This window comes from Carassius gibelio, chromosome B2 (genome assembly GCF_023724105.1).
Source record: "Carassius gibelio isolate Cgi1373 ecotype wild population from Czech Republic chromosome B2, carGib1.2-hapl.c, whole genome shotgun sequence".
Classification (NCBI taxonomy): Eukaryota; Metazoa; Chordata; class Actinopteri; order Cypriniformes; family Cyprinidae; genus Carassius; species Carassius gibelio.
Genome location: NC_068397.1, coordinates 26,473,359 through 26,493,858, shown reverse-complemented (window position 1 = coordinate 26,493,858; position 20,500 = coordinate 26,473,359). Strand labels below are relative to the sequence as shown.

At 35.7% G+C, this 20,500-nt stretch overlaps 2 protein-coding genes across 2 annotated transcripts; both read right to left on the bottom strand.

Moving 5' to 3' along the window:
• Window positions 1–3,370: 3,370 nt before the first annotated feature.
• On the bottom strand, window positions 3,371–12,737 carry fndc7a (fibronectin type III domain containing 7a). Its single transcript, XM_052549542.1, has 14 exons — window positions 12,582–12,737; window positions 12,166–12,181; window positions 11,403–11,660; window positions 10,779–11,036; window positions 9,112–9,369; window positions 7,928–8,182; window positions 7,519–7,773; window positions 7,139–7,396; window positions 6,660–6,911; window positions 6,313–6,567; window positions 5,189–5,449; window positions 5,060–5,089; window positions 4,783–4,824; window positions 3,371–3,989 (listed from the first exon to the last, which is right to left on the bottom strand). Exons 1-13 carry the CDS (start codon window positions 12,639–12,641, stop codon window positions 4,793–4,795), a joined length of 2,448 nt encoding a protein of 815 aa, XP_052405502.1. The 5' UTR covers window positions 12,642–12,737; the 3' UTR covers window positions 3,371–3,989; window positions 4,783–4,792.
• Window positions 12,738–18,441: 5,704 nt separating this feature from the next.
• LOC127951580 (uncharacterized) lies at window positions 18,442–20,152 on the bottom strand. The gene is made up of 5 exons (XM_052549554.1): window positions 20,031–20,152; window positions 19,821–19,955; window positions 19,613–19,733; window positions 19,298–19,439; window positions 18,442–18,634 (listed from the first exon to the last, which is right to left on the bottom strand). The coding sequence occupies exons 1-5, from the start codon at window positions 20,125–20,127 to the stop codon at window positions 18,470–18,472; spliced, it is 660 nt and encodes a 219-aa protein (XP_052405514.1). The 5' UTR covers window positions 20,128–20,152; the 3' UTR covers window positions 18,442–18,469.
• Between the last annotated feature and the right edge of the window lie 348 nt (window positions 20,153–20,500).

The following is a 20,500-nucleotide window of genomic DNA, read 5'->3' as shown; positions in this document are numbered from 1 at the left end:
TCATACAAGTTGGTTTGCCAATTAAGTGCTCTTTTTTTTTTTTTTTTTTTTTTTTTAGCAAATCATATATATATATATATATATGACAGAGAGAGAGAAATATTGAAAGAATTTCAGCTCTATTCTGTAAGTCATTGTGTGTGTGTCTGTGTGTGTGTATTTTAATGTATACTTCATTATTGTTTATTTTATTCACTGTGTCTTTCAATCAACTTATATAATCTTGTTTCGGAAGCAGTTCATTTTTTCTCTGAATTTGTTTCCCCTTCTCTTCCATCAGGATTATTTAGCTTACAATTTCCTGTAAGGAAGTGGCCGTAGGTCACCCCTGTCTAATACGTAACTGCTAATGTTATATCTTATTTCTTCTAATATTGTATAGAGTCTATAGTCTCATCACTTCAAAATATGAGAGATATTCCTTTCTGAGCCGCACTGGGAATGCAGAAACTTACTAGAATGTTACTCTATCAAAATTGATCATTGTGCCTAAAACATTGTGTGCTGGTTCTCTCAAGAGAAAAATGATGAAGGAATAGAGTATCTTTGTCTCGGTCTCACTGATCCCAGAAAGAAGAAGCTATAAGGGAAAGCAGATCTGCCTCTTCGATTAAGAGCCTGAAACATACACCAACTCTGTGTCCAGCCAGCTCAAATGGTTTTGTATGGTGTTAATATCAGTGTCTTTAACGATATAGTTTATTTTACTTTAACATAGGTGGAGTCCGGGCCTGATCCAGCAGTGAATGAGAATCACTTGTTTCATTCATTCTTCTGTGAAAGCACCAATCATAGTTTCTGTGGAGCCTGATTCAGACTTAAACAGAAAGTGCACCATCAGAATTATAATGAAAGGTGAAGGTGGATCAAATTAATTTTTTTACTTAAGTTGCATAAACAGAACGTTTAACTTTGAACAAAGTTCCATCACAACCATCTTTGTCCTTCAGAACATCACAGAAGATGCTTTATTACTCAGATGTGTAAAGGAAAGTCAGAATATGTTCAGGTAAGATGCACTGAAATATTGACTGAACAATGACTGATGATTCTCCTCACATTCATTGAAAAAAAACAAAACAATGAGACAGAGTAAAGGGCTATGATATTAATGTGCTAATACACTACACAGCTTTTACTCCCACTTCATATTAATAATGAATTGTTGTGTGTCTATTGTGTTCATGTTTAACTGCTAAACACTCGAGATGGGTTACAGGTAAGTTTAGGGACAGGTTTGGTGGTATAGGTTTAAGGGGTAGAGGTATAGGGTCAACAGTATGATTATAGATGGAACTACAGAAAATAATTACAGGTGTAAATAAAGGATGGTATTTTCAAATACAAGTACAATGTAAAAACTTTTATGTAGGCTAGATTGTAGATTGTAAGAACATATTAGTTAATGGCACCTACAGTATAAAGTGGGTCCCAACTTATTAAATCTGAACACATATTAAAACACTAGGCGTCACACATTTAGCTTTATACAACTTTATACAAGACTTAGTTCTCACGATTTTGACCTTTTTATCTTAAAGTTGCAAGTTATTTCTCTCAGCTGTTACTTTTCTTGCCAATTAGTTTTTCATAATTCTGAGAAAAGCCCGAGCTGTGAGATATAAACCCGCAGTTCTTACAATTTTAATATTCTTTTTGCACAATTTTGAGTTTATATCTCACAAGCCAGAGACATTTTTTTTTTCAGAATTGCGAGTTTTTACTCACAATAATAACTTATAACTCAAAATGTAAAAAAATATATATCTCTCGCAATTGCATGGTTACATCTACTCAAACTCTCAATTTTGAGAAGAAAAGGCAGAAAGTTTGAGAAGTAACCATGTGATTGCGAGAGAGAAGAAAAATCTGAATTTCGAGATAAAAAGTCAGTCAAAATAGCAGACGTTTCAAATCCTCCAAATGGATGGATTCATATTCTGAAGTTTAAATAAATCGAGTCTTTGTCCATCATTCATCACATGATATTCTGTAAAAACTAGCACTAGCTTTCAGAAACTCATGCAGTATATTAGCGCAAAAATTATTGGCAAGTATATTCCAGAGACGAATGTGAGATTATGTTGCTTAGAAAGAAAACTTCTTCTGCAATATTGTTAATCAGCTATCATTTTCACTGATTTTAGGAATAAATTATGAGTAGGCTTAGGTTCTAGGGGTAGGGATTGGGTTAAGTCTATATTTTTGGTTGGACAATAATGTTGATCCAGGAACATGTCTTTGTATGGCACGTGTTTTTGAGGCTCATCTTTTCTCTCAGAAGTTTTAGACACCTTATGTTCATGCAAGACAATGACGGGTCTCACGTTTTACCTGCATGCTGTAGGTACGGTATCTCTCTTGTCATATCAATGCATCTGTCAGTAATATTATTGCTATTTTATGCATTTTGCCGACACTTACACTGACATTTGGCTAGTTTACTATTATAGTTAAGTATTAAACTTTAATGTTTGTGCTACATGTGGACATGAATGATGCCTCAATAATTGTAAAAAAAAAAAAGACAACTTGATGGACAAGAGACAATGGCCACAACAACATCGTGTTCCTGCTGGTTTTATGTTATGTGGTATCTTTGTTTTCTGGGTGGTTGCTAGTTGTCTTCATGTCTCTGGTTTTCAGTGTAAATCTGTGGAAGGTTCTCATCTGATTTGAGGTATTGCTCACACCCATAGCACAAACGGTGCAAGATAAGTTACTGAAGTTTAATATTTATGGTTCAGGGTGTGTTGAAATCCAGTATTGATAACAGTGATGCTTATCTTAGCAAGTGCCACTAAATATGGTGTCATGTGAGAGAACATAATATCTTCTGGTGTGTTGGTTTTCATGATGATAACACAGCTCAGGAAATCTATGTTCTGGACGTGGATTTTTATCTTTTGTGTGTCGTGTCATGTCTTTGAGGTATTTTGCAGCTTGAAATGATAATGTTTCCCCATCTGGGTTTCATTTATCAATACATGTGCCATTAGTCGGATAGAAAAATATGCATATGAGACGTGAGTTGTGTGCAGATCTTCTTGAAAAGGTAGAGAAAGAGAACGTTTCTATTATCAACTGATACATGTGTGGCTTTGGTGACATTACTGCATTTGAGATGGAAAACTTTTGCAAAGTTCTCACTATTTACACCAGTTATTAGAAATGGAACAGTACTGTATTATATATTTAATTAATAGAGTTAAACATTTAGTCAGTCTAAATAATCAATGTGTTAACTTTAGCAGCCCTAAAACGTGTGCATAAAATAAATATATAAATAGCAAATAGTGTGAAAAATATGTCCCAAAATATTTAAGAAATCTAAAAAGTTAATAAAAAAAAAAAATACATTCTCCGTATGTAATGCTTCATGCTGTTTATTAAGACTACTAAAGGCTGCTATTGTATTGAGGTTCTCAGGCTGTTGGTCATTAGTAAACATACATATTTTGCAAATTCAATGTAATATATCATCTAAAGGACACGTATGACCTGGGGCGGACACTGAACATAACACTTGTGCTGCATGTTCAAATTTCCCATCCAGAGGTCCACCCAGTAAAAAGCACACTGGTCCAGTCCCTTTGGAGGCTTGCTGCTTAGGGGATTTCCTACCAATGCTTCTAATGTTGTTCGAATCATTACACTACATTAACAGAGTCATTCTTCTTGTGACATGGTGATATTACTTCATCTTTTTTGGACATGTAAATAAGCATTTGGGCTTCATAACATGCTTTGAATATCAGAAAATTACAGTATAACTTCATAATACAAAGGACATGCATGTATAAAATAGCATACATTTAGGAATGGTTAACAATTTGATTGAAAAATACATGTTTAAAAGATCTTAGTGATACACATACATTTTCATTGAGCCCATTGTTATAGGTTTTGCTGGCAAACAGTATATAAATGTGGTGAGAAGAGAATGCTCAGTCGGTGATATCTGAGCTCCATCTTCTTTCATCTGTGCCCTGCAACAGAAGACAAAAAGACATGAGAACCGGACATTTGTGGGCGGTCCAACTTTAATCATATATACACTGAAATGTATATGGCCTTTACATTTATGTCATGTCAAAGACAAGATCCTGCAACATTCTCATTATAGTTTTGTCTTTTTTCCCCCACACCATCTCATCACACACACAAACAAACACACATACAAACAAACACACACACACACACTGGTGTAAAATCTTGCATAGGGGAAGTGTTTAATTGTAATGAAAATAATGTCTTAAGTAGGATTTCTTTTAAAATGTTATTTTGTTTGTTTTTTTAGACAGGTTTTCTACGATTTTTTTATTATTATTCCTAAAAGATTTAAGACAAGTAAAAAGACACTTTATCATTTATCATATCTGAATAGATTTTGACTGAGATGCACAAGTGTCATATTTTATTGTCACAGGCTGTATAGCAATAAAGATGTGCACATGTTGACATGATACATTTTATCTTATGGTGGACACAAATAATAATAATAATAATAATAATAATAATAATAATAATAATAATAATAATAATAATAAACTTTATTTTATAAAGTGCCTTTGAAAGCAGCTTCTTAAAGCGCTGAATACAATATTACCCATACATAAATAATAGTAATAATAATAATAATAATAAAATATGCAAATAAAAAGTTGAACAAAGGCCTCCAGTTTCGGGTGCTCTTGGTAAATCTGTCCCATGAGACTCCGTTTTTGTGAGTGATGACGGTAAATGTAAACATTCAGTCACAATTTAAGTGAAATCACTCACAAAAAGGTTTTTAGTCCACACTCCTCCGGCCTCGATAGATCACTGTAGACACACAGAAAATCAGTTATATAGAGTCACAGGGAATGAAATTGGAAGAGCTTTTCATTTCTAAATGTCTATTTAGAAATGAAATGTTTTTTGACGTGTATATTTTTTTAAATAATACTATATAATATTATATATATATATATATATATATATATATATATATATATATATATATATATAAACATTTAAAATTATATGATTGAAGATAAGTTTCAATAAGAATACACACCCATTCCCACAGTGTTTCCAGAACAGGAGACTGAAAAAATTAAGAAACGTCATTTTACAAAATTAAAATGTGATGTTTTATTCATATTTTTATTCTTGTTTTATTTATAATTATAACATAATTTTGTACCCGAGTAGAGTCTTCTGGGGCAGTATGTGACCTTCGAACCCTCTTGTGTTAAGGGAGCGACCACGACGGTGTACACTTCCCCACACAGGATCTCAGAGATGTCACATCCATGAGCCCCGTTTGTGGCACTGCAGGTGTAGTTAGATCTGGTACCGTGCAGGTCAGCTGTGTAGTTGTACAGGCCGGGAGAAGAGCGCCAGTACACCCGAAGAGTGTTGTTATCCATCCGGTAGAGTCTGACGCTGGACGGACAACATGCACCTGAGGGAGGTTAGAGATGAAGAAAATCAGATAGAATGGTGAAAGAGTCCATTTTTCATTGATTTATTCAAATCTTTGCAAAAATCATTCTTAAAACCTTTACTAAGTATGGTTATATTGAATCTATGCAAAAACTGGTTTTACAGCTGATTTACACAGACATTTTGCTTGTTTCTTTATTTCAAACTCATTTATTTTCATTCATTTTAAATATATTTTTAATTAGACATCAGATAAACAAAATGTCACACTGTCATATGCATTCGTTTTTTATTTCTCAATCATATGATGTTGTTTTAATGAAAACCTTTACTTGACTGTTTTGATTTTGTTTTGTTTTATTATTAATCATTTCACTTTTTTTATTTTTAATGTTATTCTTCATTCTTTTTACTCTCTAATATTGTTTTTGTCTTTGTTTTCTTAAGTTACATTGAGAAGCTACCTTTAAAGCTACAAGTATTAATAATATTCCTATAAATGAGAATAATAAATGTAACTAATAAATAAATGAATAATAAATGTAACTAATAACTATTATTATTACTATATTAAAGATAGAACACAAGCTTAAAATATAAATCGATAAAAGGACACCAGTTGAATAAAAATCATCTACTAGAATAAATGACTATTTACCAGTCAAAAGTTTTTTAATTAATTTCATTTTTTTATTTTTTATTCCTTATTATTTATTTCCGTATTAGTTTTCTTATGTGAATTTAAAACTATTTTTAAGGGTAATATATATAAAAAAAAAAAATAATTATTAGTCATCTAGATAGAAGCACATGCTCGTGTAAATGACTGGTAACCAGTTATATGGTTAAATATGTGAAAAAAAAAAAAGCTACTTTACTCACTTGCAGAAAAACCATGGTAACTGCACTCTGATTTATGTCCAGTAATACTGAAGGCCTCCAGCGACACATTGTAGCTGGTGCCACATGTGATGCATCCCAGCAGGCAGTGGGTGTCCATGGTGTGACATCTGGCGTGACCTCTGGGGGATGTCAAAGAGGTGATATAAGACCGCGCACCTGTGGCAGCCGACCAAGTGATGTTTGTCATAGACTGGGTCACCTGGTCGACACTCAGAGTTTCTGGACAACAGGGTCCTGGAGAGAGAAAGGGGACATTTATATATCGCTTGACCTTTGTCAACCATTAATGATCTATTTCCGGATGTTTTCTATCTATGTCACTGCACCTGTTTCCAGGGGTATGGAGTAGCTGGGGAGACTCTGTCCTGCTGTGGTTGTGGCATAGGCGCTGACATCATATGTTGATCCACAGGACACACTGATGTAGCAGGAAGTGCTGCTGGATGAGCAGGTGAGCAATTGAGAGAGACCCATAGCGATTACAGTGTAGTTAGCCTCGGTGTTTGTAGCCATCCAGAGCACCTCCACCGTGGAAGAGTTCACCTGAGTCACATTGAGGATCACAGGGGCACAGGGAGCTGAGAGAAAGAGGAATAAGCTCAGTTTCATAAAAAGTGATACCATGACCATGGAGTCTTAAGTAGCACGGGTATATTTGTAGCAATAGCCAAAAATACATTGTATGCGTCAAAATGATTGTAACTATACAAAAAATACATGGTACCATCAAGGTACTTTTTGTATGTGGCATATTGCCCAGCAGTATTTTGTGGGTTCAAATGCAAATGAGCATTTCTGTGTGTACCTGTCCGGCGTGTATGTGCACTACAGGTTTTGTTGCATCCTTGTGTCTCACTGCAGGGCCGCACCACCACGCTATACAGACTGTCACAGGTGAGATCAGAGAGCGCGCACACAGGAGCTGTGTCGTTGCAGTGGATCCATTCGCTACCATCTGCAGCGATCGTCTCATATAACTCAGCTCCTCGAACTGAAGACCATGAGATCTCTAAAGTCTCGGTGGAAATCAAAGACACTGACAAATTGTCTGGACAGCAAGGGACTGAGGACAGAAAGAGATGCATATCAGATTTCCTACCAAATATTCTTGTGCAAAACTGCATCTGTTAATAAATATAAATGTAAATGTAAATAAATGTAAATCTATGTGCATGAAATACAGACTTGTAGTATAGTTGACTATTTGACCCGGTGGACTGGTTCCAGCCAGGTTGTAAGCGAATACAGTTGAGAGGTACGAGTATCCACATATGCACTGGAAGTAGCAGGTTATGCCAGTGGTGTTGCATTGTTCCTCTAAGCCGTCATCTCTCTTCACATAGGCGATATAGTGATCCACCCACTGAACCTTATTCCATGTGACGGAACAGTTCCCTGTGGTCGGCTCCTCAATCCACACCAGCTCAGGAGGACATGGGACTGAAAATGATTCAAAGAAGACAACAAAGAACTGCATAACTCTTTATTTATGCGAATATGTGTTTGTTTGTGTGTGTGTGTGTGTGTGTGTGTGTGTGTGTGTGTGTGTGTGTATGTGTGTGTGTGTGTGTGTGTGTGTGTGAGTAAAATCTACAGGTGAGAAGGTCCTGTGGAGATGAAGGGTCACTGGGGCCGGCCTCGTTCTGTGCTGTGACGGTGATGGAGTGGTTCTGGCTGCAGCTGAGGGGACTGATTATGCAGTAGGTGTCTAGGTTGGAGCTGCAGTTTTGGCCCGTTGAGCTCACAGCAGTGTACACATCGGCACCACGGACTATCTGCCAATACACCGCCAGATCGATAGAGCGACCCAGCGTCAACTGAACCTGCACATCTCCCGGGACAGGAGGACCTGTAGAGGACAGTGGGACAGAAAGAGAGAGGAATTTAAATTCGGTCATCATATACCACCCCTCGTTCCAAACCTGTATTCAGGGCCTATAATGAACACTCAGCAAGCTGCACATGTGAGTATATGAAACAATGCTACTCGCCAGTTGGCCTGGAACTTTTTTTTACTTATTCTAACAATGCCTGAGAATGCAATATGGTTTATTGCGATTATCAAAAGACTGCATTGTTATATTATGATTAGATAATCTAGTAGTGTGTGTTTCATAGTGAAGTGCTATGAGATTTTCACCCAAGTTGCTCATGATAACATTGTCTCGGAGCAGTTAGCAGTAAATGCTGCTACATGAACTTCATCTCTTCAAGTACTGTGAGTTTAAGTGCATTTGCAAATGCAACATGCACCTGCATATTTTTAATGAAACAATGCATATAAAGTTTCATGGATGGTACAAATATTTATGGATGATTAATCTTAGTCACCAGCCATCGGCGGACATGTGGCAAAATGTTTTAGGACTTGCATTCTTCTGTGGATCACAAAAGCTGATATTTTGAAAGAAGACATTTTGGGTTCAACTGGCTTCCATAGTTTGGACAAAAAATAAATAAAAATTACTGTGTAAAATTCTTCAAAATATCTTCTTTTACGAAGTCATTCAGATTCGTAAAGAAAGAAAATGATAACAGAATTTTCATTCCCCTTAAAGTTTGATTAATAGTTTTATTTACAATTTATAAAATTCTAAACAGATTATCTAGTACATAGAGTCAGGCAAAACCCTTCACGGAATGAAAGAATTTGTAATGTTGGACATGTTGGATGTGGAACACTGGACCCCGTCTCTTTCAATTAAAAGAGCCAAGCAGTTTATTGGGAAATGTATTGTGTGAACACATTCAAAGTATTAGAAACAAGTAAGCCCTTACGTGTGATTTGGTAGATGGTGATTTCATCTCCTTGGTTACCATCTGGATCCCAGGCATTGGCCTTGATGCTGTAGGTGGTGCCAGGCTGAAGGTTGGTGAAGTTCAGATTGGTCTCAGACGTGTTGAGTCTGACCCGCATGTCTGAGCCCTCCATGGTCATGACCAGGCTGTACAGCACAGCGTGGTCCAGTGGATTCCACTCTATCACAATCATGCCACTGCTGGGGGAGCTGGAAAACAGGTCTGGGGCTACCAGCACTGCAAACAGAGAGAGAGAAAAAAACTTAATAACTTAGTTTTATTAGCATAATGAAAGACAGAGGGAATAAAACGTTGACAAAACAGTAGTGCATTATCACAGGCAAAGTTACTGTTCGATCATTCTAGCTGAAAAATACACAATTTAAATGGATAGTCCAACCAAATATGAAAATTCTGTAATCGTGTACGTAACCTAATTTCATTTCAAACCTGTATGAGTTTCTTTCTTCTGAGGAACACAAAATAAGATATTCTGAAGAATGTTGGTAGCTAAACAATTTTGGGTTCCATTGACTCCCATACAGTATCTTTCTTTTTTGTCTGTAGAAGTCAATTTGGGAACCATTTGGTTACCAGCATTCTTGAAAATGTCTTATTTTGTGTTCCACAGCATAAATAACATCATCATGCATCTTTAGAATGACATGACAATGAGTAAATAAATATTGATAGCATTTTTATTTTAGGGTGGACTTTCCCTATTAACCTATTAAAAATATCATCATACTAGAATAAATGTCTGATAGGAACAGATATAGGATCTTGAGATGGAATCAACAACCTGCAGCGTGTCTGTTGGGTGAAATGAGAGATAGAGTGTAAGTTCTGTTGTTATAAATGAAACTTTATGAAACCCGTCCCTCTTTTGTTACGTCAAAGTCGTGCCTTGGGGAGAAGCAACAGCCTAGTTCTCATGGTTTTATCTTTTCATTCAGTTTTGGGTATGAAGTCCAGCTAAAGGTGCAGTTACCATCAACAGTCAGTAGAGCCAGAAGTACCAACTCTACACAATAGCTGGAGTAAACAATACTGTGTTCTTGTTACAGGTAACAAATACCAACTCATTTTCAAACAAACAGGGAATAGTGCTCAAGTTTCCTTTCATTCTATGTTGTGTTATCTTTATAAAATGAGATTTTTATGAAAATGTCTGTATTGGTTGGAAGACTAAGGTACACTTTTATTTGATCTTGATGGATTTGAGTACTATGCTTTCCATAATCCATAGTAAAGTATGGTAGTAAACTGTTTTTGAACTGAAACTGATTAATAACCACAGATTATTTGTTTAGAATGATATGTATTGAGCTAACATATACAATTTTACAAATGTATGAGTTTGAATAGGCCACCATGCTAATCTTATCTATGTTTGATGGTTTTATAGAGGTTTATATGTTTGTCATTTTCATTGCTCAGGATGGCAGAAAATCTAGTTGGGCAGGTAACCAGTTAAAGACCACCTAAACCATGGTAAAGCATTTTTTTCTGTCACAAACAGCAGGGATATTACCCTTTAAAAAAAGAAGAAGAAGAAGAAGGAAGAAATATAAAATAGACAAGGTATTAAGCAAAAGGCATGTTTAAATCAAGCAGGTTTTTTTTTTTAATGAAAGTCATTTTACCTGTCCTAGCATTCAAAGGTAGAGAAGGCTGACTCCTTCCCCCAGTGTTGACGGACATCACGCTGAGGGTGTATTGGGTGTAAGGCAGCAGACCGACCACTGTCCCAGGAGAAGTGTTCACCAGGCTTTCAGAGAAGAACCCATCGTCGTTCTCTGCCCGGATGATGTAGCTGGTGGCTCCAGACACCACACCGAACTCAACTGTGATGCTGTCACTGTGTTTGGAGTAGGCCTGGTGTATGAAGGGCACCTCGGGAGCTGATGGCACACAATACAACAACATGATAATAATAAAAAATGAAATTACAATGAATAAATAACCAATAGCTACGTTTCTATAAAAATATGAATCAATTATTAATTGTGTAATGATGGTAGATAAAAGCACTGATTTATAACAATTATAATAATTCACAATGTATAAACACATATAAATAAGTGCATACATTTATAGATTGTAGAATGGCCTTCCTAAAGTATGTTGCTAAAAAGTGTTGTATATAGCCTATATATATATATATATATATATATATATATATATATATATCTGTGTGTGTGTGTGTGTGTGTGTGTGAATTAATCATATTTATTACATTATATCGTTACCATTTGTACATCAAATACCTGTCGTCTCCTCCGTTTCGGCGCTGCTGAGCACGTTGACCGCGTTGTCCATGGCTTCGACCCGCATCCTGTACACCGTGTTCGGGGATAACGAGTTAACGGAGCCCATCACCGTGCTTCCGCTGAACTGCGCGAAAACCGACGGTTCCGGGGAGTTTTTCGGCGTGGCGGTGATTTTATATGAGCTCGCGCCGGTATGTCCGCTCCAACGGACCGTCATACTTTTGGAAGTGACAGTGAACACAGATAACGTGATGTCTGCAGACGTAGAAGCGGTTAGGATAGCATAATAATCATAATACCTGTTACAATGAATTAATACTACAAGATGAAAACAACCGGGTCATTCCTCAAAATGGTCGCCTTTTCAGTTTTGAAAAAGTGAGTTTTAGCCTGTTGAAAGATTTGACTAAACGTTTTAACTTAAAACTTGTCAAGTCTTTAAACTGTAAAGAATGCCCTTAAAGGATGATAAAGGATCGTTTTTATATAGGACCTAACGTTATATGTATATACCACAATGTTACAAATTAAGCTTTTATTTCATATTTAATTGTAAACAGACCAAAAATAATCTTCACATGCAGGGACAGAAAACAAACAAACAAACAAATTTTTTTGGGATGTGATAAGAACAATATCCATAACAGTACAAGTTTGTGTCTAGTATTTGTTTAAGGCATCTTTTACAGTTTACATAAAAGACAAAATGGACCAATTCCATGGAATGACCCAAATATGACAAATATTAGAGATCTCCTACCATTTGCTTTGCATATCTGTAAATAAAGAACAAAAATACAACAAATTAATTTTAATATATATAAAACATGCTAGAAAGCATCCATTCTTTGCTTATTTCAGGGACTATTACTCTGTCATATGGTATTATGTGCCATTAGTGGCCAAGGAAGCTTATTTGAGCATCACTCAGCACAGATTTTAGATCCAGAGCTATTTTTCCTTGACTTGAAAGTGTGTACAAGAGCAAAACATGACAGTAGTATAATAAAAAGGACTATTGTTTTATGCATTACAAATAATCTGTTTTATGTATTTAATTTTTTTTAACCATACTGTTTATTAAGAATCCCCTTACACTTTAAACACTCTTCCAGCAAGTGTCCCCAAAACGGTAAAATACCACATGCATAAGAAAAAACAAATTTTTATTCTTACCTGTGGCACAGTAATAATCAATAAAATGATATTAGAAAGATGCAAATATTTTGACTCCATGCCTAAAATTTGGTGCTGATCAGCTGCCTTTAGGGCACACTTCCTTCTTCTGATTTGACTCTCTATTTCTGCAGGGTAATGGCTGAGGCTTAAGTTCAGTTTTTTTCTCTCTCTCTATTACCGTCCAACAGGTATTGTATTGTTCTGGGAGTACTGAGCGTTAACATGCGCCCCCTCCCTCTGTCACAGAGGAAGACTGGACCTATCAGCGCTGAAGGATGGCACAGGTAGCCATCAATACACTTGGGGATAGACTAAAAGATCCACTCTGCCAGAGAATGGCAAATACACAAGATATTGAATGTTCACATTTTAAATTTAAACTTGGAGAATACTTCAGAATGGCATTTACCGTATTACATACTTGTATGACAACTCATATTTATTGCTGAACGGTTGCTATTTCATACACCAGAAACAATTTCCACTCAGATATTTAAATTTTTAAAGTAGACTAAAATAGTATTTTGTAAAGCACACACTAGTAATCTTTCTTGTATTAACAACTTAAAAAAAAAAGTTGTAAAAATGTTTCAGTACTTTTTCTCTGATGTTTCACCTAAAATTGTTGTAGTATATTGGAGAAATAGAACTTAATTAGTTCACAATGAGAATTCAGATTTTTGATTCCTGGTTTGATGTCTTTGCAAGTCTGAAAACAGCTGGTGATATTATTCTGAAATGCTAGACATGCGTGAGATTATTGGGGTCATTTTTGTAAGGAGGAACATGAGAGAAGCAGGGAATCTAATCAGAGGTTTTGCTTAAAGAGCATAGATTATTGTGAGGGATGCAGATGAAATCTGTATGTGTAATATTAGTGTCAAAAGATCCATGTAGCTGAATGACCAGAGGAAATCTAAAAGCCATAAATCTGTGGTCAAGTCCTGTCAGTGTAACATGACATGCTTTAGTATATATCATACGGAGCTTATTTTTCATTTCTTGGGGACATTTAAGAATTTCAAAACCATAGCAGGAATGGTTTCAATTCAAGTTGTATAGCACAACAAGTTAGCAATGGTTTAGGTTGCCTGGACTTAGGGGTGTTGTGACATACATTAGTCATGTATGTTATGTATACAGCCGTCAACATGCCTGATTTATTATGAAAAATGACCAACAGTATGTTATACAGCCAGTGCTTATAGGGAATTCAAGTTGAATCCCTCAGTTGAAAGGACTCTTGTAGTATTACTCTACTTTCAAAAGTTTTGAGTCAGTAAGTTAGTTTTTATTTTTGGAAGATAATACTTTTATTCCCCATATATTCATTAAATTGATTCAAAGTGGCAGGAAATACATTTATAATGTCACAAAGGATAAATGCTGTTATTTTGAACTTTTTTTTAATGAAAGAATCCAAAAAAAATATTTAAAGATTATTTCCATTATAATTTTAAGCTGCACAAAATATTGATAATAAGCAGGATAATGTGATACTGATGACTGGTGTAAATAAATTCACAGGAATAAATTACTTTTTTTCAATCCAAAAGACAACTATTTTCACAATATTCCTGTTTTTTTACAGTTTTTTTTTTTTTTTTTTTTTTGTTCTATTAAAAAAAGAACTTTTTTCTTTTATTTCAATAATTGAAAAGGCATCACTATGGGAAAGAACAGACACTAGAAAATCCTCAGTATGAATGAAACAGACATGTTGGCACAGGCTGGTACTTATAAGCCAGATCTGATAATGAGATTCAGGTTTTGCATTTACTGTATCATGGTGCCACAATAATATTTTTGTGTAACCAAAATGAAACAGACATGTGTTATTATGGTGTACTTTAGTTCAGAAGTGTTTAAAAACACCAGAATGCTTTTTGAATTTGTATTTACCTTGTTATAGCGTATCTATTTCATTTTGTTTGGGAGAGGGGGCTGGGGGCAGACAATTCAAAATCCCACCCTGTAAATCCCTCTTATCTGGGTCACTGATGGGTTGCATTTGCCTCAGCATTGTTGGGTTTTCAATAGAGAACGGAGCATCAGAGTTGTAGCATATTCATAGGAGTCATGAGAGAAGGACATCTGATATGTTCATTTGAACTTTGTCTCTAAAGTTACCGTATTTTACACTGAAGTCGCTACAGGAGATTGTTTACAGCGTAACTCTCCCAGTGATGCCCTGAAAGTGGCATTATACAAGAATCACACCTGTCATGCTTTCTCCATGGTGGAGATGTGTAATATAATGTATTTATTAAAAGTAGTATGCTTACAACAATTAAAACAAATCTGAAACTTAAACACATATATAATCAATTTTCTTTCATATTTTTAAAAGTTGATATTTTTTGTACTTTATTTTAATGACTAATGTTTTTCCATACTGATGGCACATACTGTACTGTATGTTACTTTTGAATGCAATATGTTTTGGGTAAGATACTACAGGCAAAACAATTTTTAGAACCATTCTGCTATTTCGCTTCCCAACATCCACAATATACATTATTACATTATAAGTATATCATTTTTATTTTATTGCGTATTATCTATTTGCTTGTATAGATTTCAATTACAGTCAAGTCAAGCCACCTTAATTTATATAACGCTTTTAACAATACAGATTGTGTCGAAGCAGCTTCACTGTATGCAAAAGGACAATAGTAAATAGTAAAGGACAACACTCAGTTTGCAGTTAAAGGCAGTTGAATTCAGTGATAGTACATGTCTGTAAAGGATGTTATTTCTCCTGCAGAAAGTCAGAAATCTCCACTTCAGTAGAACTTTTTAGAAATTTCAGATTTAACGCAGAATGTGAAATCAGAATGTGTAACATAATGCAATACTTCTCAATTTACAAGAAATTAAGTTACTTTTTTCGGGGATATATTCACTGACAGCTCTCCTGTCCCCATGTTGAGAGTAATTGGTAGTGAGGTACAGAGGCATGTACTACAGACAGACATATTCATTTCACTTTTTGTGTGAAAGGGCATTTACAGTTGCCAAAAATAAAACTTTTGGGTTTTAGTTATTTAAGTAATTGCAATTAGTTACGGTTTAACTTTTTATTTATTAATTTATTTTAACTTTTTAAAAAGTAACTTTCCCTAACACTGCCTATCTGTATTCTAAATGTTCATATATTATTAAATTTTTTTAATTAAAAATACTGTGAATTTTTTTTCTTCTGTTGACAGTATTTTCAGATTAATGGAGTGATAAAAAGAGATACACAAAACCCATTCTATAAATGGATTTAACTCTAATTTTGTAATATAGCTTTATCCAGTGTTAATTACTCAAGCAAACATGTTCCCCTATTCCCCTGTGGTGCAGTGTCTCAATAGCTAGAGCGATATCTAGACCATTTATAGGTTTCGAGCAAGCCTTGCTGTGTTGCTGGGACTGACAAGTTTGATCATCTCTTCTGTCTTTTCTTAAAGATTTCTTTTCTATCTAATTCAGACAAATATGTGTGTTTGGATAATATTTTTATGGACAGACTAAATTATTTTATTATTGTGACCATTTGTGACAAGATTTTTGAGAGTAATTGTTAACAATAAATTATTTTCATCAGAAAAAAACAGGTGGAGAAGAAAAGACACACATTAAAGGTACAGGTTGTAGGACCTGCCACTAGAGGGCGCACTATCAAAACAATAACAATCGCGTGGTTGATGACGCTAAGGAGCGTGGGATGATGGGATTTGTTGTCTTCTACCCAACTGCTGACGGCCATTAATCAGACGGAAACATAAATCATGTATTTTATGGCGAGTTCAACGATTTACTCCAGTAGATTACTTACAAAGTCAATGCAAAGACGCGATCAGACTATGGATCAGACGCATCCTTGCGTTTGGCATGTATATGCCCCATAATACTAATCTTGTTGATCGTTATAATAGCGTAAGTTTTCTGTAAAGATACAAATCAAAACAACTCACCTGTAGAGTAAAACACAAGCGAGATCGGCATCTCTTTCTAGTTGAAGTGTGCGTGAAGCTACTTCCGCATTTGTCCAGGACACTGTTGTTGTGTGGTTTCTACGTCAGTAAAGGCGGTAACAAAGGGTAACTAACGTCATTAGATTCATATCCATGCTACATACTCCAATACAGTAGGTGGCGGTATGCACCTGATAAGACATGGTTGCAATCTGCCATAAAACTAAGAAGAAGGAGAACTAACGTCATTGACAGGCGACTGCACTGCCCCGTGTCACTATTTATAATGGGAATTTTCTCATCATTTACAAGTAGTTTAAAACATTAGAGATATTGTTAGTAATCAGCTGAACAAAATATATAACACTAGCCTAGTGGTTTTTGGATATTTTACTGCAAATATCTTACAAATTGTACCTTTAACTGCAAACTAATGTGAAGAATTAGGTGTGACACCATTAAGGGGAACCCTTATGTCTCCAGTGTTACCATTTTTAAATCATATTAAGTCATTGTTTTTTTTTTATGATTTTTTACCTAAGTTAAGTCTCTGAGAACTTAACAATTTGCACTACTGGAGACTCCAGGTAGGTTGCAGTTCTGGAAAATAGTGGCACTGGAGACAAAAGGGTTGCAGCTGTGGCCTAATGGTAAGAGAGTTGGACTTATAACCTGAAGGTTGCAGGTTCAAGTCTTTGTGCTGGCCCTCAATACCCATGGCTGAAGTGCTCTTGAGCAAGGCACTGAACCCCCAGTTGCTCACCGGGCACTGCCCACTGCTCCGAGTGTGTGTGAATGGTGTGTTCACTTCTCACTGCTGTGTGTGTGCACTTAGATGGGTTAAATGCAGAGCACCAAGTCCTAGTATGGGTTACAATACATGGCAAATGTCACGATTTTCCCAAATAATAAAAATTATGCACACAGCATAATACACTATTGTTCATGAGTTTGGGGTTGATGAGAGTCTGTAATGCTTGAAAGCCAAGGCTGCTTTTATTTTGAGTAAAACAGTAATTCTGTGAAATTAATTTAAATGTAACTGTTTTTATATTGTATTTTTTATGTCATTTATTCCTATGATGGTAATTACATCTTAACATATAAATGTAAAAATATAACCTTTTTCCAATAAATTCATATCAAACTTAGAATCTAGTGTTTATTAATGTAAACAAACATTAATAGTTACTGTATATTACTAGTCATTAATATTTACTGTAATAGTAAACTGATACTTTCAGTGGTTTATGAGTTGGAGGGGGAAAAATGAATAAAAGTCTCCCCTAGCCTCGTCCTTACACAAACATTACTTGGTCAACAGATCTGAATATTTATTCTACACCAACAAGAGAGTGTATTAACAAAAGCAATGACCAGAGGCTTACTACACATGCACAAGATATCGACAGAAACTTGAGCGGCGTTGTTTGTGAATTTGTCAGTGAATGATGCCGCTGGAGTTTCAAGTGAGATGTTCAGCTAAAAGGAAAAATGTGATAGTCCTATGAAGCTGAGGGAATTTGTGAAAGAAAAGCCCTAGTTTCACTAAAACTCTCATTCTCCTTAATAACATGATGGTATGTGATGACAGAAGTCAGATCCAGGGAGGAAATCCTGAGGTGTTCTATGATACATTATACTAGAGATGGGCATTCTGGTATTGTGAAAATCTGGTATTATAATTGCATCACACTTGCAGTATTGTGTCATTTTGGCTACATTAAGAGGATCTATTTTGCCCCCTATTGGTCATGATCATTATTAAAAAATATTACAAGAGAGGAGCTTTCAGGTCAGTTTTTTTTTTATTTGCAAGAATGCACAACCCCAAACACTATTAAACAGATGTGTAAAAGCAGATGCAATGGTTTATACTCCACAGTAATGTCCTGAAGAGGGTGAATAACAGCAGCACAGCTATCTGTCTTCTCTGCTGCTGAGAGGATGTAGGCCCAGTAACTTCCTCTGGAGCTGAGCTTTGGCCAGGTCAGCAGAGAGAGCGTCTGCCATCCTGTCTGTGGTCTGCTTCATTAGAAAAGCTGCCTGCAAGGCCTTGTCCAATGTCTTATGTATTGATTCCTCCTGAAAATGAATACATATCTATGTTTAATGTGAATATATAATACACTAGTAAAACTACTGTTAAAAAGTCTGGGGTCAGTAACATTTTGCAATGTTTGTAAAGTCTCGTGTGCTCTCCAAGGCTCACCAAAAGCAAAGTATTATTGTGAAATATTATTAAAATAAAAAAAAGATGTCATTTAAAATGTTATTTATTCCTGTTATGGCAAAGCTGAATTTTCAGCGTCTGTTACTCCAAATCATTCTCATATTCTGATTTGCCGCTCAAAAAAACATTTCTTTTTATTATCAATGTTAATATTTGTGCTGCTTCGTGTCTTTGTGATAATACTGATTACTTTTTCCAGATGAATAAAAAGTTTAAAAGAAAAACATTTATTTGAAATCAAAATCTTTTGTAATATTATAAGTGTCTTTGCTGTCACTTTTGATCTGTTTAATACATCCTTACTGAATAAACATATTTTCTTAAAAAAAAAAAAAAAAAAACCTACACCCAAACTTCTTAACAGCAGTGTATGTTAATGTTATGCAGGAATCACATTCGAAATAATAAATGTTGTAAAGGTAAACCACATTTCCCCTTAAATCTAAAACATTAGCATTACTAAATGATGTTTTGTTCTGTTGTGTGGATGTTAGCTGTAAACGGTCTAAACTGACTCTGCTGGTGCGCTGTGGTCTTCCACTGGTCTTTGGTGAGGTCCGTTGAAAGAAGACGTTACTGGGAAGCAGTGCTGAGTCAGATTGAGTTGAGCGCCTTCTAGAGGACACTGGTTCTGATGCTTGATCTCGCACTTTGAATCTGGGAAAACAGCCAGTGTAAATATGCTTTTGTCAAATTGCAGTTAATGGTTAGTGACTCATTTTAAACTACATTTTTGCATTGGTAATATGATGCGTTTGACATGTAATGATTCATTGTTTGGTGCATATTTCATAGTTTGTTTGCCATTTAACTCATTAATAATTGCTTACCCTGCAGGCAGACTGCAGGAGGAGCTGTAGTTGACCTGCAGCAGAGGCTTATGGGAAGGATGAACAGATATAGGAGGGGCAAGTTTTGTGCTGTTTAAGAAGATGTTCTCCAAGTTTCCCACTGAAACAACAAGGAACACCATTTCCGATCTTGCCATTCCACTCTACATGACATACAGGGGTTTTAGTAGATTTAGTTGTTCCTCACTTGCAGGTCTATAGCTGGCACTTTTGTTGGTTTTCTTAGTGTCAGTGCTGGGGTTTGTTGGCCCAATGCTGGCTCTCCAATGGCTACCAGACTGGCTGAACTGAGATGTGTCCAAAGGAAAGCTCTCCACTGAGGCTGTGACCATTGTGAGCAGAACATTGACTACCTTTATCTCACTACATCCTGAACAGCAAAAAAGCACAGTCATACCTTTAGATGAGGTTCTGGAGTCATGTGACCTCTTGTCAGCACTGAATCGGGTGCGTATTAGTCCGCGAGATGGACTGAAGGCTCTCTGTAAACTCATGGTGTGATCTGAATCCTCACCGTCAGTGACTAACAATACACAAATACCCTTTACTTCAGTTTCTGCTTTAAACCACATTTATTACATATAACAAGTGTGAACCAAATTGACATGCTGCCACCTTTGCTCTTGCTGAGCTCCATATCAGAAGAGATCCAGTCCTCAATCATCTGAAAGTTTGAGTCTGTCTTCACACGTCTGATTGTATAGTGGGAATACATATTATGTTTGCAAACCTTTGAAAAACCATCACTCTTATTAGCATCTATGGTCCAATGAAGAACCTTTTACACATTATTTGAACCTTTTTGATGCAAGTTAAACTGGAAGAAATGCTCTTCAGATATTAAAATGTTCATTGCACCAAGAAAAT